General features: G+C 51.2%; 1 protein-coding gene across 7 annotated transcripts in view; it reads right to left on the reverse strand.

Annotated features, from left to right (window-relative positions):
* Window positions 1-739: 739 nt before the first annotated feature.
* CFAP161 (cilia and flagella associated protein 161) overlaps window positions 740-25,490 on the reverse strand; it is a 32,077-nt gene continuing 7,326 nt past the window's right edge. For 2 of the 7 annotated variants that reach the window (XM_033100259.1, XM_033100256.1), the window contains exons 2-10: window positions 22,574-22,712; window positions 22,168-22,258; window positions 15,885-16,066; window positions 14,944-15,033; window positions 14,168-14,400; window positions 13,093-13,177; window positions 9,578-9,736; window positions 7,409-7,482; window positions 6,669-7,044 (exon numbers count right to left, since the gene is read on the reverse strand). In XM_033100259.1, coding sequence (XP_032956150.1) covers window positions 6,849-7,044; window positions 7,409-7,482; window positions 9,578-9,736; window positions 13,093-13,177; window positions 14,168-14,400; window positions 14,944-15,033; window positions 15,885-16,028 — 981 coding nt within the window. In that variant the 5' untranslated portion in view covers window positions 16,029-16,066; window positions 22,168-22,258; window positions 22,574-22,712 and the 3' untranslated portion in view covers window positions 6,669-6,848. Of the gene's footprint in view, window positions 2,929-6,668; window positions 7,045-7,408; window positions 7,483-9,577; window positions 9,737-13,092; window positions 13,178-14,167; window positions 14,401-14,943; window positions 15,034-15,884; window positions 16,070-22,167; window positions 22,259-22,569; window positions 22,713-25,490 lie in introns of those variants that run through there. The other 5 variants (XM_033100258.1, XM_033100257.1, XM_033100260.1 and 2 more) reach the window with 5 other exon arrangements.

Raw genomic sequence — 25,490 nt, forward strand, 5'->3', positions numbered from 1 at the left:
CTGTCTGCGTCCATCCTGTGCCTGGAGATGGGAGGAAAGGCAAACAGACAAGTAAGTAGGAAGGAGAAGCGGGCCCTTCAGCTTCTGACGTTTCCCACAGGAGTCGGGGGCGTCCCGTCCCGCTGCAGGCTTACGAGTTACATGTGTTACAAGGAAGGCATTGCCCATTTGGTTCCCCTGCATACTTCCCTCGCTTAGCAGGTCTGGACACTGAATTTCTTAGTTTATTCCATAATTCAGAGAAAATGCCTCTGGCCTACGAGGGACACTATGGTCTAAGGTGCTGCCCTAGAGGGAGGGGGTGACCTGAGAAGCACAGGGTAATGGACAGGAGGCGAGCTCGGCGAGAGAATGGACAGTGTGGCATCTGACCCTGATGACTCAGGGAAGGTGAGAACAAGGCTTTAGCCCGACTCGGGCCGGACTCACCTGCCAGGTCCACCCATCGGGAGCTCACCACCTGCACAGCCCGAGGGCAGTGCCATCCCGGTGCCCTCAGGCCAGCAGGGTCCGGGGAACGGGCCGTCAGTCCCCTTCCTTTGCTGTGCTGGTGACCCGGAAGTCCCAGTCTGTGGGACAGGACAAGCAGAAGAGAGCTGACAGTTTGGCCAGAGAGCTGCAGGGACGTGGCCCAGACCCGAAGGCAGCAGGCCAGGGCCAGCGCCAGCGCCCCGGACGGCCAGGTGACGATCCATCAGCTGGGAAGGATCAGGAAGTCCCGCGCAGCCCGAAGCACAGACAGGGCCCTCTCGCTCCAGCCAGACCCCCGTCGTCAGCATCCACGGCACGTGTGCGGGGGAGCTGGCCACCCCTCACAGCCACCGGTCCAGGTGCGCCGGGTACTGCCACGCACACCTAGGAAGGCCCTCCCACGTCCCAAGTGCCATATCTGGGCAGGAGAGGACAGAGAGCAAAGAGGTGGGCAGCTGAAGGGGGGAGGAGAGGAGAGGCTGGCCGACAGCCCTTGTCTCTGACCTTCCTTTGCCCTTGCAGCCGGGACTGTGTCCTGCCCATGTCCCCTGTGTGGCTGCGATCACCTGGGACCCTCACCTGAGGGCTTTCACCCCACCCACTCCATGCGACAGGCCAGAAAAGCCAGGAGCTGGTGTCCTTGAGCAGATGGGAGGTGAAGACGAGATGTCCCCGCATGACCAGCCCCCAGGTGAGGAGACTGACACTCATCCTGTCCTTCGGGTTCTCAGTGGGCGGGACCCCGGTTGTCCCCACACCACTTGCTTGACAAAGCGCCTTTTACAAGGCCTTCCTCTCCTGTTCCACATCACGTCAAATAAACAGCACTCAACCTTTGTCTCAGGTCTATTTCCGGGGGACCCAGACGGGATACCTCCTTCCCGTGTCCATCCCGGGAGCAGAGCCTCTTCCTCCCCGGCACAGAGGGCACTCTAATGTGTCCCCTTCCTTCCATCTCAGCATCGCCTCTGCGATGTCCCTTCCATGAAGAGGAGAGGATGTAGAACCAAGAGACTCCCCCAGCTCCCAGCCCCCCAGTGACCAGGTCCCAGTCCAGCGATGCCAGCAGTGCCCTGGCGAGCCAGGCAGTGTCCTGGGATGGCAACTCACAGGCCCTGGCACTTCAGTTCAAGGGTGGTGCTGCTTCCTGCCCGTCTGTGTGGGAGCACGTCCAGGAGACGTGAGCAGATGTTTGGCACACGTTCAGCCGGTTCCCATCAGCCAACAATAACACGGCACAGAGACAGTGCGGGAGCGACGGAGGGTGGGGCCTCTGCCCAGCTGCTGGGGACGGCCACGGGAGTCACATCTCCACTCAGTGGGGAGGAGGGCGGGGGGTGTACCAGTGTGACTTGCACACGGTGAGTTAGAGCACAGAGCACACGGTGCCAGGATCACAGGGTGCAGCCGGGTGGGCCCACCTGTTACGCTCGGCTCCCCAGGCAGAGCCCACAGCTGGGCAGCCTGGCCGCCCTGGGCGGCCTGGGGAGCTGCGGGGATCTGGGTATCAGGAAGGGAAGGCCTGGGGCCTGGGTGGCTAACCATGGCCCACACCCCCTCCTGGACACATGGGGGCATGTCTGTGCTCTGTCCACTGAGGTTGGACGTGTCCCCAAATCTGCTCGCACAGGGCTCCAGAGCTTCTGCTTGTCCAGAGTTGGTACCTAGGACGAGCCCCACGCACCGTCCATCCATCCGTCTGTCCGCCCGGGCTTGCGGGGTGTGGCAGGTGACGGAGTGTCCGAGTGTGCCGAGGCAGCCTGTGGTCCTGCGTGGACACGTGGCAGCTCCCACTCCTGCTCCCTGCTGCCCGGGACTGGACAGCTCCTGAGCTGAGGGCTTCCCCGGTGCCTCCCTCTGCTCATCCAGACGCGCCCTGAGGCTTGGCTCCTGTCCCCTGGGATGGAACAGCCACAGCTGTGACGGAGAACGTGCATGCACACCTATGGCCACTCCCATCATGCACTGCAGCGTCCCTCGCTTGCAGTCTTCCTGATTCCATCCAATCCAGCAAGATGCACGGAAAACCTCTGCCGTGCAGACAGCACCACTGGGCGGCTAAAGGCTCCAGCCCCAGATCCAGGTCTCCTGGCTGCCTGGCCGAGCGGGTCCACGCCCAGGAAGTTCCTCTTCCTGTCTCAGTTTCCCCTCCTGCCAAATTCAGAGACTCACGGGACCCGTCCCATGGGTCAGACGTGAGGATTCAACTGGTTAGTACATGAAAACGTGCTTGGAACAGTAAGCGACTGGCACGAGCAAGCACTCCATAGGGAAGGCCAGGCGGGTGACGCTCCAACACAGGGCTGCTGCTCTGCGTGTCCCCGCCCGCGGGAGCTGACAGCCACGCGCCACAGACAGAGAAGTGAGCAGAGCGACACGAGCCGTGACAGAGGGCGTGCGGATTCCGGCCGCAGTGCTGGGCCAGCGCCCTCACCTGCCCAGGCTCTCCCTGTGCACCTGTAAGGGAGAGAAGATGGCTACACTTAGTATAAACCCTGAGGGGCAGAGGTGGCCGTGATTTCACGCGGACACGCAGCTCACAGGCACGTGAAGGACACGGGAGACACAGGACACAGCAGTGCCGGGCGGCACTCAGACACGCACACGCCCACGGCTGATGGCATCCTTGTGACAGGACAGGCACGTGGCTGCCGGCTCCGCGGACACAGCCTGCATCTGCACAGCAAGCCCAGCACGGGGGTCATCGCCTAACTGGCTTTGCAACCTGAGGAAATGGGGGCTCCAAGAGGCACAGCGACTTCCGTGTTCACACAGCTAGGAAGTGCGCGGTCTGACCCCACGGCCGGGACTAGGGCCGTTGTCCCCTCCTGCTTCTCTCTAACACATTTTGTCATTTCACTCCATCTTCTAACAACTCCAAGAGGAAGCCAGTAACCCCTTAGAGAAAACTGAGGCTTGGTGAGGAGACGGACTCGAGCAAGGCTGGAAAGCGGCCGCTAGGACGTCACGCTGCCCTCACTGGGGGTGGCTTCGGGGCCCAGGGTGCGCAGGCCGGGGGTTAGAGCAGTTTCCTGGGGAGAACGCCAGGCTCCAGACAGAAGGAAGGTCTACAGAGTCCCAGAGGGGCTGGATTCTACGCTGAACTCCCCTTGGCGCGCCCCTCGGAACGCTGTTAGAGCAGCTCTTACATTTGCCTAATGCACTTTCTTTTACAAGGAAAAAAATGAACTGATACCCTGACCACAGCATTTTATGGATTTTCCCCTCTTAAAATGCACGTTTTGAAAACTGGAAACTCCCTAGTGTCTTGAAATTAAGTTCCACTGCTGGGCCAAACTGCAAAGCACTGACTGATTAGGGTTTTTCGCAGCGACCTCTTGTGGCCACACAGGCCCAGTGCAGGGCCGACTCTGCAGGAGAACCTGGGGGCTTCGGGGAGACCTAAGGTCTCTGAGCCTCCGCCCATCACGCCCACTCTCCTGGGCACAACTGTGCGGCCAGTCCCTGCCACCCAGGCCTGGCTCCACGGGCCCTGCCTCTATCTTCCTGTGACGGGGGTGTGTCCCTTCTCTCATCTGGGCCGAGTTCCCCACCTGTAGAATGAGCAGGTGACGCCAATGTGACACTATGGTTCTGTCACTGCCTTTGCCTAGGACACGCTGAACTGACACTCCATCCCTGCCGCACTCCCTCCCTCCCCCTCCCTCCCCCCTCTCCCCCTCCCCCTCCCCTCCTTCACTCCCCCCTCCCTCCCCCTCCCTCCTGCTCCCTCCCTCCCGCTCCCCCTGCCCCTCCCTCCCCCTCCCCCTCCCCCTGCCCCTCTCTAGCCCACCCCTCCTCTCCACGCCTCCTGACACAGCCACAGTGCACAGTCTCATCACTCTCCCCAAGACCCCTCTGCCTCCCTGCTGCTTCCATGACAATCTTTCTAAAGCAAAGTCGTGCCACTTTCCTCCTCCAACTCTTTCAAAGGCTGACCATCACCTTCAAGATAAAATCCAAATTCAGTAACTTGATACACACAGCCAACAGTGATGTTCCAAATGGTTAACAAGCTGCAGTTTTTCCTGAGTATCACGGGGAACCCACCAAACAGAACTAGCTTTGGCGACAGTGCTGGGCAAAGTTCTGGGGGGAGGGGGAGAGGCATTAACTCTTTAGTTGCTGGGTTGTAGGGAAGTCCAGGGGTCCCTCCAGGGAGGTGCCACGGTTGCAAAGGGGCGCCCCAGGAACTAGGGGCAGTGGCTGCCTTCTAACCAGGACGGAGGCACCCCCGTATTTAGCCCCCAGGGCAGCGCCCGCCGTGGACCCGCCCTTGCCGAGTCCCTGCCTCTCACCACTGCTCCACAGGCCACACTCAGGGCCTCCTTTGCTTGGAGTGTCAGCGTCGTCTCAGGACAGCCTCCCAGTCCTGTCCCCCATGCGTGTGTCTCCGTGCGTGCATACTGTCCTCTCCTGCTCTCCCACTGCTCTCCTGGAAGGTTCCGTGAGTATCACACTGCTGGGTTCCTCCTCCCGCCCCAGCCGCCGCGTCGCTCACCGTCCCCACCACCCTCGCAAGAACCAGCACACGGGGACTGATCCCTAAACAGTGCTCAACTGACCGAAAGTGAACCTCAGGGCTGGGGATCCCGTGGCCACGCAGCAACAGGGACTCAGTGGCCTCTTCTGTCACCACCACCACCCACAGCACACAGAGGCCTCCGGTCTGTCACTGGACGCCTCCCCAGGAAGTTCTGAGCGTTAGCTACACACAGACACTTACATATGCTTATGTCTATACATTTCACTTACGCATGTTAAACTCTCATGTACACTGCAGCGAGCGTTTTGAACAGTCAAAAACACACATGGATGCATTTTACAGCTTAAAATATTGATAATGATGAGACCTAAGCTTCCCTCTTCACACCTGAGTGGGCCATCTTGTCCCCCCACTGGCGGTCACTGCTAAGGTGCTGCGTGCCCTCGGCACAGGTGTGTGCACAGACAGGTCCACACGCTGCCTTGACCCCCAGGGCCAATCTGTACAAAATCCTAGGTTCCCACCGGGCCTGGGCCAGATGCTAAAAACTGATTACGTATCAGTATACCTGGAACCCACCTTGGAAGGCACAAATTCTACCCTCTACAGGAAAAATGAACGTAAAAGGGAGAAAAGCTGCTGCAGCCCCTGTGGGGAAGATCCAGCAGGCCTAGGCCTCAGGTGCTCAGAGGGCACATTGCCCCCCAGGGCACAGACACTCAGCGAAGTCCAGAGACACTTCGTGTTGTCACAAGCAGAGGGGCTCTACTGGCACCTGGTGGGCAGAGGCCAGAGATGCTGCCAGACAGCCTGCAACGCACAGGACAGACCCAGCGACAGGGAACCGGCTGGACCCAGAAAGCACAGCAGGGCCAAGGTGGTTTGAAGATCTACAAGGCCCACTGGTCCCGCCCAGGGGGGCTATTTCCGAGCTGTGCGACCTTGAGCCAATCACTTACCTTCTGCGAGCCACGGTGAGACCCACTGAGGAAGGCCTTCCCCATCCATCAGTCATTGCCAACGGCGTCCAGGCGAATCCAACGCCCAGCCAAGTCCGGGAAGCACCGCCCTCACGCCAGCAGCAGTGATGGCACACGGCTGCCTCCTTGAGGAGGGTCGCCCAGACTGGCTGGAAGCTGCATCTATTTAAAACGCATTTGCATCACCTCTGCCTTCCTGCCTGCCTCTCAGGATATTTACATGCACACCAGCCTGAGAGCTCACCTTCCCCGGCGGGCTGGGTCTCTTCAGCCCATCGGGACACCTTACCTATCAGGTTCTCCGCAAAGGAGGAGCAGATGGACAAATACATGGGAGGAGATGTGTATTTTGCCAGGAACTTTCTGACCACGGGGCTGACACAACTAGTGTGCCAGTTTCAAAGATAAGGAAGCGATACAGAGATTCTGCAGTTCAAAAATCATTACAAAATAATGTGTCAGGTAGAGGTCCTGGCTCTCCTAAGCCAGAGGTAGAAACAAACAAATAACAACAACAAAAATCAAGGGGGAAATGTCGAACCCCAAGGCAAGGCCACGGCTCACAGCTACACACTGGTGATTTCTGACTCAGTTGTAGTCAGTGGGGACAGAGGCTGGTGCCAAACACTCGATGTGGTCCAACAGCTTTATTAACAGAGACACAGCTTTAAAAGGTGACATGCAGTCCCTATACAGGATTTAAACAGGAAGCTGAGCTCTCCAGAAGTTCTGAGCTGTTCCCCTTGGCTAGTTTTCTCTGTGTCCTAACCACCCTCTGCCACAACCACTAATTCAATAATCTTCTCATAGCCTTTCTTTCAATACTGTGTTCAGAGGGCTCTATGTCTTCCTTAAAAAGACAACTGGAGATTTTGTGAGAAGCCACTTTGAGTGGGGGCGCACCTGGCGTGTCACTGGGCCCCCAGGTGAGCCGCCTGCTCCAGGGCGCAGGTGTCCTCCGCCGGCGGTTTGGGCAGGTCCAACATGGTGGGCGAGGCCTTCCTGGGGCTGCCAGTCACCAGCACCCAGTGGTTCCGGGGCCTCTCCACTCGGTATGAGTCCAGGTAGGTGTGAGCAGCGACCTCTGCTTCCTTCCCAAAGCAGGTCCTGCGCAGGAAAAGAATGGACACCGACTGGAAATGGCGCGACAGCCCTCAGCAAGCAGCTCATTCACCTCAGAAGCACCTCACCGGGCGGACTGCTCTGCGGAGCCCTCGGGAGGGGGGTCTCTAAACCACAGCACGTGTGTCGGGGTTTTCACCCTGTGTGAAGGGCGAGGATGGGTGGGAGAACCCCATTCTGACGAAAACCCTCTTGGGGCCGAGCACGTGTCTGACCGAAGGGGCTCGGTCACTGCAGGACGTTTCCCACCATCGAAGCTCCAGCATCAAAGGGCTGTGTGTGCTGCCACCCTCTGCAAATGGGGCTCCTCTGCTTATATCCACGGCCTCCCCCGCGTGGCACTTCGTACCTTAAGAGGAGATGCCGGTGGACCGCCAGCCCCCGACCCGTGTGGCAGTGGCTGATGAGAACTCTTGCATTTGCCTGTAAAGATAAAGAAAGCGTGTTCTTTGCATTGTGAGTTAAGGGCTCCAATTCCTAAGAGCAAAAACTTGTGAGTGTACTGTGTATTCATTTAAATGTAGTTTACACACACACACACACACACACACACACCCCAGAAGCCACTCCATAACGGGCCGATTAAACACACCGATGCACACACGATAAACCGTCACACCGCCATGCAGTCATAGTGGAGGTGACCTTTGACATCAGACACGGTCAGTGGAAATTTAAGGGGAAACAATGAGGGTATTCCTGGTGCCCTATTTTGTAAAAAAAAAAAAAAAAAAAAAAAAAAAATTAAAAGCATTTAATAAAACTAAATTAAAAAAAAAAGCATAGAAAAAGAAATGATAAACAACAGTGGCTTTCTCTGGAGGGTGGAACGAGTGATAATTTTCAAACTATTTGTTGTTTTTCTAAATTTCCATAAGTAAATATATATGTTTATAATCAGGAAAAAATACATATTATTTCAAGATCCTGACGCATGTAACACAGGGGCTGTGTGAGGAAGAGAGAAGCAGCCCGACATGGGGAGCCAGCCCGGCCCTCAGAGCCAAGCCGCCCTGCTGTTCTCCCGTGGAATGTACTCGGTCTCATGGAAGGCCATGGCACAGGCCGCTGTGCATGACTCGCCATGGCAGCCAGGACAAAAACAAGACCCTCTGCCGTCACGTCTGCACACACAAGACAGGAGCCACAGCAGCAAGCACCCGCCTCTCCCAGCTAATGTGAGCGACGGCTGCTGCTTCACCAGGGACAGGTCGGCCGGGCTCTCTACAGATTAGACGGCACCCAATCACTTCCTGACCACACGTGATCCAGAGCGAAGCCTGCTTCCTGGGCCCCTCCCTAAAATCACCCCACTAGAGCCGAGTCTGGAATGCGTCCTTTCTGTCACCTTTCTCCTGAGGTGCCCCAGGGTCCCCCAGGGTGTGCGCTCTCCAAGTAATGAGGCACGGGCTGCTTCCAGGTGCTGGCGGGGGCCTCTGGCTAGAGCAGGGGGAGCTCGCACAGGTAGGTGTTGGGTTCTCATTCTGCAGGTGTGTTGCGGGTCTGAGCGAGGCTCAGAGACCTACCTCAGGCTACGGAGCAAAGAACCCCTGTGCCTGGGCCACTGCTCCCTAACAACCCAAGGACAACAGAACAATCTGGGCACATGGTGAGAGCCAGCCACTTTTCCAATAAGCACTAAAGTATATGAACCACTTAGTCCTCCCAAAGCCTCACAAGGCAGGTATGATCACCTCCACCTGCCAGGTAAGGAAACTGAGACACTGACAGTTCACACCGTGGAAATATGAAGCCATTCCATGGAGAGAGAGGCTTGGCAGAGGCCAGCATACGTCACTGTGGACCATGAGTACGTGGTCCCTGCCGGCAGAAGCCTGTGGGCTGGGCCCACTGCACAGCTCGGGGCACATGCACACTGTGCTGGGCGGGTTCAGTGTGAGTATCACCAGGGTCCCTTCCTGCACAGCCCCCGCAGCTGGCCCAGCCTTTAAATCCTTCCCACTGTCCCCACAACTTCCAGCAGCTCCTCACCCCCCATGTGCCGGACGCCTCATGACAGGAAGCAACAGCTCTGTGCCCAGCTGCCTTCTCCCATTAGGGTGGCACCTGGGCTCCCATCCACAGGCCCAACATCCTTAGAAAATGTTCAGCGGTGACAACAGGAATGCGCTGCCCCATGTGGTCACCGTGTCCCCTGCGTGGCTGCCCCTCTGTCTCCTTCACTTCCCCACAATTTGCTGTCTCTTCAGAAACCAGGGCTTTGCAGAGGCCAGGAAGGAAGCAGTGTCATCATGCTTACCGTCTCGGGTCCAGGTTCTCAGCCAGATCTCAGGGGCAGAGCCTGGGCCTCGTGTTTTAATAAAGCTCCACAGAGCGGGTGCAGCTGAGAACCCAAGATGCAGGGTGCTGCCACAGGCAGAGCAGCGCCTCAGCCACATAAGGCCTGGAGCCACGGGGAGAACAGCGCCCGCTGCCACGTGAGGCCTGGAGTCCACCGTCTGTACTACAGACGGGAGCAGACCATCTGCACTCCCCAGCGTCAGGACACAGGGCTCACCAGAATGGGGAAGCCTTCGTATTCCAGGCGGAGCTGGGGGTCCGGGAAGGCAGCCTGCCAGCAGTTCAGGTAGGAGACCTCATCCGTCAGGTACACTTCCTGGAGCCACGACCTCTTAGACGACCTCAGTAGGGTCCTGTGGTCACTTGATAAATATAACTGAAAATGACAGCAAGCAGACGGTCTTCGTTACACTACTGGAAAAGCTGGGCAACAGGAAGCAGTCAGCTGGCTGGTGGCAAGCGTGTTCAAAAGCAGTTTCCCACCCCCGGTTCCTACCAGTAGCACGAGAACGCTCAGCTCTTCTCCACTCAGCTCCTGCATCACCACTGCGGCTCCCTCCTTGGAACGCAGACTCCATACCCCGCTCTCCTCTCGTTCCCGCCCCTGCTCCCCTCCTCCCCGCCTCCTCCTTTTCAGGGCACGAGCCTGTATTAGTACTTATTTATTATAAGTAATGTTGCATGAAGCTCGCTGCAGGAAGGGAAGTACTCTTAAAACCAACATCATCACAGCTGACATTCCTTTCTAAGCCTGGGGGGTAGTGGGGGGCTGCACCCCTCTGGAACTGACATCCACACTGGGAATTTATTTAGGCAGCTATCTGGATGCCTATGCCTTTGCCAAGAAGTCCAAATCCTGCTGAAAAGTCCAAAATGTTGGCTCCTCATTAGCTCTTGACCAATTCACCTTCACCCTGCACCTGGAGGTCATTTTTGACAGGTTTTCATAGGCAAAGCTATGCCACAAGGTGCTGTGGGGAACGCAGAAATGAGTTACTGTCCCCAAGAAGTTTTCTGACTCACAGGACTGACGACTGAGTAGAGGTGGGAAGCCCCTGGAAGCCCCTGGAAGGTGTGGCTGTCCAGCAGGGATGCCCAGAGCTGCAGGAAGCAGACGTGGCAGCACACGCTGTCCCAGGGGCTCAGGACAGCTGTGGCGGCCTGGACGGAGGCACGGCATTGGGAAGGAAAGACAGACAGGCCAAAGTACTTGGTGAAGGGAGTCAGGGGACCCGGCGAGGAGCCAGATGTGGGTGGGAAAGAGATGGGTCGAAGGTGCCCCGTGGCTTTGTCCCTAGGTTCTGGGGAGAATGGCAGAGCCGTTCTGAGCAACCAGAAGACCAGGACTTCAAACGGCAAAAAACATCTACGTCCAACCCCACACTCTGCCTTGTCAACGAGGAGAACAATCGTCATAAATCAGGAGCCAAGCTGATAAATCAGGAAGACCACAGTCCCTAGGTTTGTCGTGAGTGCTCGGAAGAGCGAGCTAAATCAAAACCAGGAACACAAATAAGAGCATGAGAATCTGAAGAGAGAAAACTGTCATCGTGTGAACACGAAATGACTGTCTACCTACCAGTCCTAAGAGAATCAACCGAAAAACTATTCACATTAGTACGAGTAAGTGATGTCACCAAAGAGGAATACAGAAATCAATGGTTTTCTTGTCTTTTTGTGGTACCCATCATAAGGACCTCCCTCCAACAGCATCCAAAATAGAAGATGCAAGGGACAGCTTTGACGAGACATGTCAGATTCATGGGAAGGAAACCACAAAACTTTACAGAGATACAAAAGAGTAATCGAATCAATGGAGAGACATCTCAAAAAAATAAATATTATAAAGCCACGATATATGTGAATTACTTAACATTTACAATGCCAATCAAAATACCAACTGACTTTTTTTTCTCCCCACAGGGGCAGAGGGATTTGAAACAAATTATTCCATTTAACTGAAAGATTAATTCTTAATATAATTTAGACAAAGATGTGCAATGAGAGGGAACTAGCCCTAGGAGCTGTCCAAGTATATTCTAAAGCTATAGTCCTGGAATAAAAATGGACACCTCCAGTTCACAGGATCAAAGCAGGACTTTCAGAAAGAGCACATTGTATATACAATACCTGAGTGTATACTAATGGGGCAGCATGTGTCAGTGACGAAAGGAAGAATTATTCAAGAAATAACACAGATACGACTAACCAGTCCTTGGGGGAGAGTCAGCTGTTCACATAAAACCTGTTATCAAAATAAATCCCAAATGGACTAAAGAATAAACTGAAGCAAGAGTTAAATTTTAGACATGTAGAAGTTAGTACAAGTTTTTCTTTCTATCTTATCTTCGAGCAGACTTTAACAGGCTCTGAGCAATGGAAGGAATTACAAAGAAAAACTGTGATAGATTATACTCAAAGACATATTAGAACAACTACAATTTAAAAGCCAAGTAGCAAATGGGAGGAAGTATTAGCAACAAACATGACACAATTTTATGATCTATGGAAGAGCATATATGCAAACCCAAATTGATAATCAGGCAAAGAAGGGTGACTTACAGGAGAGAAGAGAGGAAGAAAAGGAAGAAAGAAGAAAAAAGAGAGACAAACAAACAAAATAAAAGAAATTATATCTAAATCTAGTACTTGTAATTTTCCCTGTGTTTGAAGTCTGTTCTCCTTCTCTTCATAAAACAAAAAAAGCCAAATGTTATTGTGCTAATTTCTGGATAAGAAAGACAATGATGATCTACTTCGCTTTTTCAACAGTTTGGTATTTCCTCTAATTTCTACACTTTAAATCAGGCTGCAGCTCACCATCTGTGGTGTGTCATAGTTTAATTGCCAGCATTAATTTTTCTTTTTCAAAAAATAGAATAATGGTGCCACATCATACAATAATGGACTCTTGGATTCAGTGAAAAATGCTGCATGGAACCAGATCTGCCCCTTAGAAGCTGAGTGACTTGGAGCAAAATCACTTAAGCTCCTTGTGTCTCAGTTTCCCCAGCAATAAAAGAAGGGGTAAAACAGTCCCTATTTCACAGATTTGTTTGGAGGCATAAATGAGTTAATAGATGTGAAATACTTAAGCATGTAGTAATGTGTAATAATCCCCATTTTGTAGATGAGAAAGACTCGAAAAGGTTAAATAAATGACCCAAGGTCCCACAGGTATGCACCCACAGGTATGCACCACAGCTGGAATTCAAACCCATACTTACCTGGTTCTGTTACACCTCATAGGCAGAGGTAAAGATCAAAGATGCATGCTGATTTGTGGAAACTTAAGCAGCTCATATTGTTCTTCTCTCATATTAGACAGAAGTTGACAATAAAAAGTCAAAAAAAAAAATGCTGCCAGATGACACACCTTGCTAACATTGGGGACATTAAACAGATGTCATCTTATTGTTACATAATCCAATCATTTAACTTACAAGTGGAGGTGATATAAATTTTTGCTTTTTGCCGGCTGCATTGCAAAAACAAAAAAGGTTTTTCTCCCTTACTCTTTAGCTTTTAAGGGTGCGTTTTTGAAATCTGCAAAGGTAGAAGGAAAGAACTGGCCCCCAATGACCTGTGCCAAGGTGCGCCGAAACCCTAATACCGCTGAGATGGCTGGAGCACGTGCCTGTAGGGTCCTCTGCCTACTTCAGTAGGTGGCCGTATCAGCCCACATGGAAACAAGTGACCAGCCCCAAGGAGACCTGTCACCCGACCACTCACCATCTTGTCTTCAGATCCCTCTGTCATCCCGAGGCGGAAGCTCTGCCCATATCTAAGGACCTGGCCCGAGGCCTCTCCATCTGCACTGTCAACAGAGAAGAAGTACAATGGGCTTCTGTGAGTCTGAATCACTCTGCAGCTCTACTGTGCATGTGTGCAAGACGTTTATCATTTCCCTGCTACTGAATCTTCACATATCATACCTGAATTAAGTCCCTAAACACAAGGCCTGCTCTTCCCGACTTCACATCCCGCCAGCAGCCTATGCCCTGCCGCCCCACACAGAGCATGGAGCTTTGTCAGCCTAGAGCGGACGGAGCATATCATGCTACGCTACGCTAAGAACCTGGGTCGGGGCGGTGACCTCTCTCGGGAGAACCAAGCTAACACATATGTAGACATGTCATATAATCTTCCCTCTCAATCCTCCAGGAAACAGAAGTTGCCTTCATGTAAATTACCTGCACTCAACAGAAATCTAAAGCAAAGCCTTAGAAGACCGGCCGTATTCCTGTAATACAAACTGGCCATCCCAACTTAGTGATGATTAGTCACAACAAAGCAAAAGCAGCATTTTCAATTATAATTACGTATCTGTTCTCTAAGGATTTGAATGCTCGTTTTCAAAATCTCCTCAAGTACATTTATAGCAGATGATGAATTTTGAAAGAGCAAATCCGCATGCCATGCCACCTTGCGTTCAACGACTACGTATTGCTGGTGTCAAAACAACTCCGCGACATTAGAAACAGTGAAGGCAGTCAAATGAGCTGGGGCCTTGTGACGTGTTATCAGGACAAGCCACTAGGCTTCCAGGCGGAATATGAATTTACTTGCCTGGGTCCAATGCCTTTGAATTGAACACAACTTACTAACTATCCCGATGTTGAAGGCAAAGGGACAGTGGAGGAGCCCTGACAATAACTCCCGAGATAAAAACCAAGATGAGAATCAAGGTCATGTCCATAGACCCTTTGCCTCCAGGCAGCCCTGCTCCAATCGCAGGACATCCTAACGCTGCAAGTGAAAACAGACACTTCTGATGAAGATGAGCTGAAAATTGAAGTATCTTTACCTCAAAATGATAAAAGTGTTTCTGCCCACCGGGATCTTGGTTGGCGCTGCACTCAGGCCACAGGGCACCTCAAATTCGTCAGTCAGGTAGGCTCTAATCTCATCTGGAGTCAAACACAGGCTCAGGTCCCCTCGGAGAAACAGATCGGCTTCTGTCTCAGGGTGGTCCAGGTTCATAAGCATCACTTTGTCGCCGCTGTGAACGTATCCATCTTCAGATATGGAAAGCTGCATCTACAGTTGAAATAGGAGCGTTTCTAATAAACCATGAGATTCCTAACAGCCAGTGTCACTGCAGGTGGCACCTCTTTCCTTCTCAGTCGGGGATCCACTTCAACGAAGGATTCACTTGGAGTCCCCCAAAGCCTAGTCTTGCTTTTCCTGTCACCAACGCGCTCCCAGTGTGCCAAATCGGAGCCCCGATAATCCCAAATAAAATGAAACTGATGAAAAATCACATGGGTCGAGTCCATGATTAATTTATTCAACATTCACTGAAAATTTCTTGAGCACCAGCTAAGGGGCATTTTACTAATGCATGTATTAACTTACTCATTTTTTCAATTTGGAAAATGCAGGTGAACATAATTAATTAATAGCAAACTTCTCTTATGTTTCTGAAATCTTAGGGAATTTCAAACATTATGGCTTTCAGATCTAAAGAGAAAAACTGGCATTTTCCAACTTTTAACTCATTTATGAAATTTTCGCTTGCTTACCATATACTCACATTTAATTTGACAGGATTTTAAAAATGGTGTTTGAATTAAAAATTACCGGTCTCAGAAGCTTCTCTTTTAGTCTTCTGTTTCTCTGTATGAGGAGCTCTCCCTTATCCCTCTTCTCTAAGAAGTCTTTCATGAGCTCCTGGTGAAAGACAAAAAGAATGTAAGCCAAAGGGTCAACAACAGTCCAGAAGGATACAGATACTGGTAGCTTTTAGGTCAGAAGTATGTCAAGTCGGAAAAGCAAAATTTGAGAACAGAAGAAGAAATGTGAATATCACGGGAACAGTGGAAACATTTGTTTAGCATTACTTTAATATTTTTACTTCATTGTAGAATGTTTAGAAAAACGAGAAAGGCAACAAAAGGAAACATCACCCGTCCCTACTTCAGCTGGCCACAATCGTGAGTAACATTTGGAGGCCACGTGTCCCCCACTGACATCCCTCTGGTGTATGACCAGTGACACTGAACGTCCCTCCACCAAATCCCCCCACCAGGGCCTTGTCAAGACCACCACAGAATTCAAGGCAGTGAATGAAAAAGGTCAGTCACAGGGACACTGCGGGACACTCAGCAGGGTAGTGTGACGGGGGGGGGGAGGACGTGGGGGGCAGTATTTCTATTTAGAGCCCGCCTCCTCGGTCTGCTCTCCTGGACCCCAGACTCCGGGGCTGTAAGTCTGGAGGGAACAGAGGGAACTCAATGGGGCTCTAGACTAACGGGGAGACACAGGCAGGAGGCCTCGAGAGCTGAGGCATCGAGCTGGAGGCCAAAGAGCCCAAGGAAAGGGCAGAAGGGCACAGACCCGGGTCAGCAGGCCCGCAGATGAGATTCCGGAGCGGTCAGAGAGGGTGGGATTGTAGGGGTACTCGGGTGTGTGCTGGGGGAGAAGGGAGGCTTGGGTGCTCAAAGTCGGGCACACTGAAGATGGGCGTGGGGGTGGAACCCCTGAGCAGCCTGGGGAGCGGCACCTGGCCACGTCCTGCGCACCTCCTCCAGGTAGACATCCTCGTTCCAGTTGCCCATCCTGACTCCGGGACCATACAAGTTCTGCGCCATCCTCCTGTCTCCTGTCTCCGTGAGCCCTGAGCTGGCCTCCCTGCATGCAGGCTGTGTTAGCGTGCCCGTCACCATGACGACCTGGCCCCCTGTGATTGGCCAAGGCCTGGATCCTGCTGGCCAATGAGAGACAGCACAGGAGTTGCCCTGGGCCCACAGCCTAACCCCAGCGGCTGTCACTCCCCACCCCATCCCACTGCTTTGAGTTTAATTGCAAAGCAGAAGAGAGGAAAAGCTCAAGCTTACACACCTCGTTGTCCTAAATGCCCCCAGAGAGAAATGTAAAACTTTTCTTTTTTTTTCAGACTTTCAACGAAAATTGCTGTAAAAGTAGCACAGCCCTTACTTGTTCAGGCAGCAAAGAGAAGCTTTAAATGGAAGCACATCCTGCTCGCAGCCTATTTTCAAAATCAGCACCAATGTCTCTCTAGTCATAAAACAACACGCGCTCAATACAGAAACTTGGAAACCAAAACAGCAAAGGAGGGAGGAGAAGGGAGAATTACCCAAAAGAACCATACCGTTAGCATATTTCCGTTTACGTGTTTCTGAGGTGGTCCATATTTTTATGAGCTCTACGGCATTTCTCCTCCCTACCCCAGTCTCCAAGTGCAAGGACAAGCTGATTTGCAAGAACTCTTGATAAAACTGGAATATGCTGGAGCCAGCACTTGTTAAACAAGTATTTCATGAGTGAGAGGGATAAACAGTTACTGTAGGACCCCCTGGAACTTGGTGCTGATCGAATGCATTCAGTAACGCACCTTTATTTAGGGTCTACTCAGGACAGAGATGAAAGACAGGAATTCTCCTCCCTTCAGCAGCCCCAGCCTAACAGAGAAGTTAACCCAAGAAAACAAGTCACTTCAGGAAGAATGGCGTAAGTGCAATGAAAGATGTGCCAAGGAAAGGCTGAGGAGTTTAAAGAAACATGCAGCCCCGCCTTGGGGCCCCTGCGAAACAGAATCAGGAGATGCGCGGCCGCGATTCAGGGAAGGGTGCTTTGGAGGTGACCTTGAAGCAGCTGCAGCACAGTCCGTCCGGGAACATTCTCACACACTTGTGAATTGGCCAGCTCTGTCAATACAGTACCGTGTTCTAGGGTACTTCAAAAGGAGAGAGGGGAGGAGGAACGTGGGTCAGACAGTACACCACTAACAGCATGTAACAAATTAAGAAACTGAGGCTCAGAGATACTAGTGGCTTATCCAAGTTCAAACTGCTAAAAGGTGCTCAAAGCAAGGGTTCAACCCAGATTTTCTGACTCTAAAGTCCATGTTTTTCCCCCTCTTTAAAGGTTTCCATCTTCTCTATAAAATCAAGAATATGACAAGGCAGCTTTGGTCTCCATACGATAAGGTTTAATGAGGCTCCAATGATTTGGATATTGCTACGTCTTTACACCACTACAGCTTTGCTCTCACCTACTTGCTCTGTGCACTGTGATCAAGGCCAGCACACTTCTCGATGTTAGAGGCCCACCGATGTACCAGGGTGCCTATTGCTTTATGCACTCCTTTTAAAATCACAGAGGGGGAAATGTGCTACTATACTCTTTTGTAATTACATACATAATTATCTTTGCTGGTGCTCGTTGGTGTTTTTGTGTCGGTACAAATGACAGCATGGTATTACTTGCTTTCGACCTGAAGAAGCTCCTTTGGTTTTCCTTGTAAAGCAGCTCTGCTAGCAACACATTCTCTCGGTTTTTGCTTACCTCCTATTTCACCTTCATTTTTGTAAGACAGTTTCACTGGGTATGAGACTTTGGGTTATAATTTTTTCTTTCGACCCTTTCAATACGCCATCCTTCTGCTTTCTGGCGTCCATGGAGGAGAAGTTAACTCTTAATCTCACTGGGGCTCCCTGCATGTGTCCACTAGTGTCTTGTGTGGGCTCCTGCTGCTGTCAAGACGTTCTGTCTTTGTCTTCACCGTTTTGACTATGGTCTGAGTGGCGGTCTCTTTGCAATCGTCCTACCTGGAGTCTGTTGAGCGTCTGGTTATGTGTAGATTAACATTTTCTTCCATGAAATTTGGGATTTGCCAAGGTTTCTTTGAATATTTTTTCTGCTCCTTTCCATCTCCCCTCTCTTTCTGGGGCGCCTAGTGCCCGTATGTTGGTACACGTACTAATGCCCTCGTTTCCCTAGGGCCGCATTCACTGTTCCTCCTTCTTTGTTCTGTTCTTCCCATTGCATGATTCCTATCGATTTCTCTGAAATGTACTCATTTCTTCTTCTGACTTCTCAAACTTACTACTCCACCTGTCTAGTGAATTTTTTACTTAGGTTATACTACTTCTCAACTCCAAAATTCCCACTTGTTCCTTTTCTTTCTCTCCTTTCTTTACTGATATCTTATACTTGCTGAGGCACTGTCATCCTAGCTTCTTTAAGTCCTCTAACCATGCGTTCCGTTAGTTCTTTGAACATATTTATAATAATTGCTTTGAAGTCTTTGTCTGTTGAAGTCCAAAATTTGGGTCTTCTCAAAGCCTGTCTTTTCCCATTTCTTTGCAGGTCTCATAAATTTTCGTTGAAAACTGAGTGTCGTGACTCTGTATACAGATTCCCCAAGGTGATGCCCGTTGTTGTTCGTCTGCTTGGGGATCTGTTTAGTGACCTTGGCTGGACTGGTTAGATGAGGTCTAGTCCGCATAACGGACAGCCCTCTGATGTCACTCTTCAGGGGTGCAGCCGGGAGCATGCACAAAGTCCCCCAAGCCTCTAAATAGATCCATGATAAGCAAAGTACCATAGAGAAGGATCTCACAATTTGACGACACAGATGGACTGAAAATCCAGGTGATAATACAACTATAAACAAACATGCAAGGAGTTTTTTAAAAGCATTTTTTTTTTACAAAATTTTATTTCTGAAAAAATTATTAAAATGTTCAATTTATTATAATAGTAGAAAAGTTTAAGCTTACATTCCTCAGAATCCTCAAAGTTAAGATCAAAACAGAAATGCACTCATACATTGCTGGCCGCTGAGCAATTTACTCAGTTCTCACTTAGCAATAAACATCTTGAAATCAAGCCGCTGTGTCTTCCCCTCTAGAGTTAATATGATTTTGACATAAACCCGGAATATACTGGAAAACTTATTTGCTATTTTATTTTTCATGATCTGATGAAGCTCTTGGAAAAATTTAATTGGAGCCTTTTATTACTTGTGAAACATCTGGCAAGAAGGGCCAAAGAAATACTTGGGACAGAATCCTTTTTAGAAAGAGAAGTAGGACAAAGTTCAGATACTGTGAAAGAGAAACGGGAGTGACAATCTGACAAGCCAGTAACTTCCGGGTGCTGAAAAGAAGTCCAAAAGTCCTTGGTGGGTGACAAATGGCAGGTCACCCCAGAGCTGTGAAGACGCCCAACGGGAAGAAGGCCCCTGTCACTCAGCGTGTGTAAGCACTTCTGCCTCTGAGTCTCAGTATCTTCACCGATAGAAATGGGTGAAGGTTACTGTACTGGTAACTCCCTAGGGAGCACTTCCCAAACGCTCTGTGATGTGTGAATCGATCTGGGGCTGGGAAGAGTTCTGCTGTCAACACAGGTGAGACCGGGGGCTGAACAGGCTTCCTGCTGAAGGCCTTCTTGGAGCCTCGAACGTAACGGCGCCCTGCAAAGCACGAGAGGAGGCTGACAGATCCAGTGCTGCCCCAGCGAAGTTCCACACAAATCTGTTCACGACAGAATCATCTTGTAAGACCAGTGCTGTAAGGGACAGTGACTCAGACATTTGTGAGGCTCGACAGACAGCACAATATGAAAAGCAGATAGGGTTTGGCCACGCCGACAGCAGAACCATGGTGAGCACCTGCAGACAGGAGGCGCAGGACGAGGCAGGATGCAGAAGCAGACACCAGCACCTCGAGGGGAACGAGGGGGCAGGAGAAGGTGCGGGCCTGTCCCAGGCGAGAACTGCGCCTTCGCTTCTGTAAGGAGGGGACTCACACAGGGCAGAGTAGAGCTTTCAGCATTGGCTGGGGCTGCAGGCGCTGGCGTGGGTTTCAAGCAGACCCGCTGCGGTGGGGGGCAGGACGCCCAGCTAAGAGAGAGCATGGGGAGAGGTGATGGCTGTGCTTGAGTCAGTGGGGACAGAGAGGTAGAAATGAATGAGAAAAGCACCAAAGTCAATGTTGTCAGCTCTAGAAAAACGCCTATCTTATTGTTCATTCAAGATTCACTGTGCACCAATCATTGTGCTCAGAACTCAGGAGACAGAGATGAGTCAGAGAATCGTGGGCCCTGCCTTTGGGCAGGGTCACAAAGAGGAGACAACTCTGAACAAGTAATTACATACATGGGGAACGGTGCCAAACAGTCAGTGCAGGGGAAGCCTCTCCGGAAAGACATGGCAAATGTTCTGCCCACATAGCACTTGGGGTGAGGGAGGCTGGGAGCTGCAAGTCCTGCTAGAATACAGAACCAGTGTTCATGCCACATCTACTGCTATTCCCATAGGCTGCTCTCTGACCGGAAAAGGCTCTCCTGGTCTCTGTCTCCATCTGTCTTCCCTCTGGCTGCCCCAGACACCTGGGAGGAGACCACCCACCGTGCCTGCTGACCCTCCCTGCAGACATGATCAGCAGAGCCCAGCACCCACACAGGGATGGGCCATGGTGCCTCTTCACGGCCCTCGGCAATCCTGCAGTCACCGCCAGGCCCTCCTTCCAGCTGACCTCTTGGGTGATATGCGTGCATGTACTCTGAGGTCCTGAGACAGAAGAAATTCCCCTCTTTACAACCCCCACTGATTCATAGGAGGGTGGAGCCTGTTAAGAGAAAGAGTCTGCTCTACCCTGGTGGTTTGGAAATGCCCAGGTGGACTCAGGCCGCAGGAGCTAGGGAGAGCCAAAAGGCCCCACCAATGGCAGGAAGCAGCGGGATTCCCATCAGGTAGTGCGTCCTGGAGAAGGTGCCAGCACCTGCAGGCGGCGTGACCAGCACCCAGGACGGAAGTGTCCTCGGAGGACTGTGCTCTTCCCAGCAGCAGGGTCCTCCCAGCCGTCTCTAATGGACCTCGGACAGCAGGCAGGCTCTCTGATATTTCGGTTATGGGAGAGTCATTCACTCCCAGAAAATCATCAGAAATTTAGTTCAAACTTTTTTAAGTAAGGGAGTCCCCTTTCCAACAAAAGCAAGACAGAGCTCAATCACATCAAACCAATAGACAAAAAGGCGTGGTCTTATGGTTTACTCAAATGGTGAGCCCCAAAACGTCCACCCTACCCCACTGGGGGACCCTAAGAGTCTGCAGGGTGCAGTGTGAAACCCACTGCTCAAGTCTGTCCCACACCTAAGTTTACAGGAGAGGACGCTGAGGCTTACAGAGCAGGTCAACTGTGCTATGCCACGCGCTCTCTGGGGGGAAGAAGAGCGGCTGGAATTGATGTCACTGGCCTCTCGGTCCAGGGCTTTTTGACTTCCCAGCTCTCACTGGTCCCCACCCGTGGGACCCCTCACTTCCTTAGTACTGATCCATTAATCTTGTCTTCCTGGTCAAAAGAAAGTTCTGGCCTTTACAGCTTCAGAAAGATATAAATGGACTCATTTCACACGTTAAGGGCGAGACTCAGAACGCAGCCAGGGTAAATCTGGGTCCGTTTCTCCTATTCTTTTGCAACATGGGAGCTGGTAACTACACAAGTGCCTGCAGCTACGCCATCGCCAAACACTTGCAGTACAATAGGACACAGCTAAGAAGTGGACCGGTTCCAGGAAATTCTCCAAGATACGGGGTGAGTGTGCACAGAAGCGTATCAGCGCAAAGACACATTTCCCCAAACCGTCAGCTTTTCCAGTTCCTTTAATCTGATGAAAAAAGATAGGATGTCCCCTCATTTCACAAACGAGGAAACGGAAGCAGAGAGTTTATGGGAAATGCCCAAGCCAGCACCAGAGCCAGACCTGCACCCCGCACAAGAACACAAGAAGAGAAAACGAGGCCTGTCTCCACAGCGCCCACAGGTCGCCTCCCCTCTGTACACACCACTCCGTTTCGGATTGCCATGACAAGACGCTGCAAAATCATTCTCTGTCCCATGGCTTCTCTGGGATTTAAAACGCAGGCTCTGGAGTCAGACATTCCCAACTCAAGCCCCAGAACTAACCAACTGCAGGCTGTGCGACCTTCGGGCAACAGCACGACCTCTGTGTCACTCAGTTTCGCCATCTGTAAAATGTGAAAAGAATCACACTCACCTCGTGTGGTTACTGTCACGTGAGAGTGAGATGATGCACTTCACAGCCTTGGCACGTGGCCTAGGACACAGTAAGCACTCCGGAGATTATTCTGAAAAAAACAGACAGCAAGAGTGCTGTAGCCGCACAGTCCTCTGTTTGAGAAACTCACACGTTTAAATTCAAGGACTATTCCATTTTGCAAATGGGAAAACAAAGACCCAGCCAGGGGAAGAGAAACGTCTAAGGTCAGACAGCTGGTGTCGGAGCAGCACAGAAAACCCAGGACTCTAGCCTCTTACGATGGACTAGCAGGGTGTCTTCAATACATAACTCCCACCTACACAGCCAGGGTGGTAATGCGTAATATTAGGGCTCTAGATGGTATAATACACAGAAAAACTCCACATGGGGGGTTAATACCTACACAGGTGTCGTTCTGCCCGGTGGGGTGACCTGCACAGCCCGAGGGATGAAGCCGGTGCCAGACTACCGCCTGCTAGAGCCCGGGTCAGTCTGCCCGCAAGTCCAGTGCTCCCTGCATCGCTATGACCGTCTCCGAGAAACTGGAGGAAAAGTACACACATGATAGTCCTTGAGTTACTGAGTGTCTCCTTCTAGATCCTTCTGGGACTTCTGTGAGCTCTGCTAATCTGCGGCTTCAGTTAGGGCAGGGATGTTCTGTTTATCAAAATCTGGTAACTACCCTGAGAATGTCTGGGAAGCTCTGTCACCTGCTGCCACTGAGACCGAAAACGGCCGCAGTGATTCCAGAGGCAGTTTAGCTCACGTTATCAAAGTCCCTAAAATTAGGTGTATGTGTCTCTGAGTTCCACTATCTGGATATTACACCAAGGAGATGTTTACTGTAACAGAAAAAAAAATGCAAACAACCCACAACCCAAATGGCCAATAATAACGGGCTATTTCGGTAAATGAGAGCATTTATATTCCGTATGGCCATGCAGCTACTAAAAATCACGAAATAAGAGCAATATTTAATGATTTGAAAAATGCTCACAATGTATTAAATTAAAATGAGATTACAAAGAGTTTATAATGTGAGGTGTCCATTTTACAATTAAAATGTGTATTCACAGGAAAAATAATATAGTTCACAAACTTATGTGACGGTACATGTGTACATTTATATGTATAGCATGCTTATGTGCTGTACATAAAATACACAGCATCACACGTATTCATACACATGTACAATCTACATAATACACATGTATGCAATCTACACACGTACATAATACATATTATACATATGTACCTGATGGGGAAGGGTTTTCCATAATGAGTATGTGATTTTTTTTTTTTGTAATCATTAAAAAAAAAATATTTGAAAACGTTCTGGCCCAGTGACATTCCTCACCTAAACTAAAGCCCTGATTTGTGTCACAAAAGCATAAATAGCAGATAACATGTCTCAGTGGTGCAAGAAGTTAGGACCAAGAACGGACGCCAGTTTTCTGCTCGGATTCCTTAGGCACCTCACGTGGCAGATGTTTGCAGCTTTCATCGAATCACGTTGGGCCATTTCTCCCACTCACTGGGAATGTGTCGTCCAGAAGAGTCTGTGAGGACCGTCTTCTCCGAGATCTTTGCTGGGGAGCCTTTGCTGCCATAATTGGGCGAGTGCGCCCACTTGTGGCACATCACGGGTACAGCTTTTTGTCCATAATAAGGAAAAGGACAGAGTGACAAGATGGCTCAGAACAGGAGACCCTAGTCTCCTCTGTTCCCAAACGGGATCGTCAAGTCGAGCTTCTAGAACTTAGAATGCATCTTCCCTCTTGATAATCAACAGTGACGTGAAGCGCCAGTCAAATCACTGTGTACTTGTAATAGTCTCGGCTCCCTGTCCTGTCACTAGTGCTTCTTACACTATTTCTAGGAGCATCAAAGTATCGGAGGTTTCCCACGACGGTGCTCTGGTCGCCCTCGAAGTCCCCTCTGCCTGTGTTTCCTTACTCCAGACACTTCTTCTTCACGTCACGGCTGCTCATTCATCACGAGCGCCCCAAAAGCCAGCTCCCTCAACCACACCCCGACTGCATTAAGCCAGCCGCCTCTCCCCTGGCTCTCAGGGAACTTTGTGTTTTCCTGCATAACCTTAAACCTGACACCAGAACCATCGGCTCCTCACTCGCCCTTGATTTGGGGGCATAGTGAACCAATCCCTCTCAGTACGCTTTTTAATTTTTCCAAACGTCCAAACTGAAAAAGTGTAAGACTTAGATATAAGACATTTGGAAAGAATTCTTTTACGTGGTTCCTCAGTGTGTGCGCTCCAAAAGCAATCACTCCAGAACATTCCATGGAAGGTGAGAAGTCACTGGTGGGTGCTGCCTCCCTCTGGCACAGCCTAAGCCTGCTCATGGGAGAGACTGCCTTCCTCGCAGCTCCGAGCTCCCTGTTGTGTCTCCTTCCGCGTCCTGAGACTTTGCACTGTACAGGCCAGTGCTATCTAACCTCATTTCCTCACCCCACCCCAGGGGACAGAGGGAACCAGTTCTCATTGTCCTCGGCTCCTATCTGACCTCACGCACTAGCTGGCACTGAAGCAGGAGTTGGGAGCTCCCCAGCCTGTTGGCAACAACAGCATGTCGAGAATTTCCAGAAAAGTCTGGACTCAGCTACTCCAGCCAGACCCATCACACCCGTGCCCACTATTTCTGTCACTCTCAACTTGTCCACAAATTCCAGGTCACCAACATGCATCTTCCCTATCAGATCTTATCAGGGAACGTGGACCCGTTAGCTCTCACAGGAGCCGGTGGACGTGACCCCCCAGCCCAGCTCTGTGTCCCACAGCAACACAGCGGGGGCCCGCCTTACTGTGGGGTGGTCTCGAATGCCATCGCCACCCTGCCACCACCATTAAGAGGTTCGGCATCCCCACTGTCCTGGAAGCAGCTGCCAGCACTTCAGCCTGGCCCCTTTCAGGGGCCCCCACACCAGCTAGCAAGACGTGACTAAGGTCCACCATGCAGCTGCACGGCCACGCCTGATTTCTGGCTTCCACTCAGCCCCGTGGCGTTCCGTGGGAGAAGGAAGAACTGGGGGAGGAAGCTGGCTCAGGGCTCCTGTCTGCAGATGCCTGCTGGGAGCGTCTGATTGAGCCAATCCCCGTTTTTCATGCTGAATTCTACTGCTATTGTCTCTGCTTTGCAGGAAAATTCCCAATTTTTATTACTTCATCACGAGTCTGTGTATCCATTCTTCACTAGTGGGAAGGAACTTGATAACCGACTCCAGCACTTACTAGCTCTGTGACTTTGAGCAGCTTTTTGCTCCTCTCTGTGCCTCCATTTTCTCGTCTGTAAAATGGGGAT

This window comes from Rhinolophus ferrumequinum, chromosome 28, assembly GCF_004115265.2.
Source record: "Rhinolophus ferrumequinum isolate MPI-CBG mRhiFer1 chromosome 28, mRhiFer1_v1.p, whole genome shotgun sequence".
In the NCBI taxonomy this organism is placed as follows: domain Eukaryota; kingdom Metazoa; phylum Chordata; class Mammalia; order Chiroptera; family Rhinolophidae; genus Rhinolophus; species Rhinolophus ferrumequinum.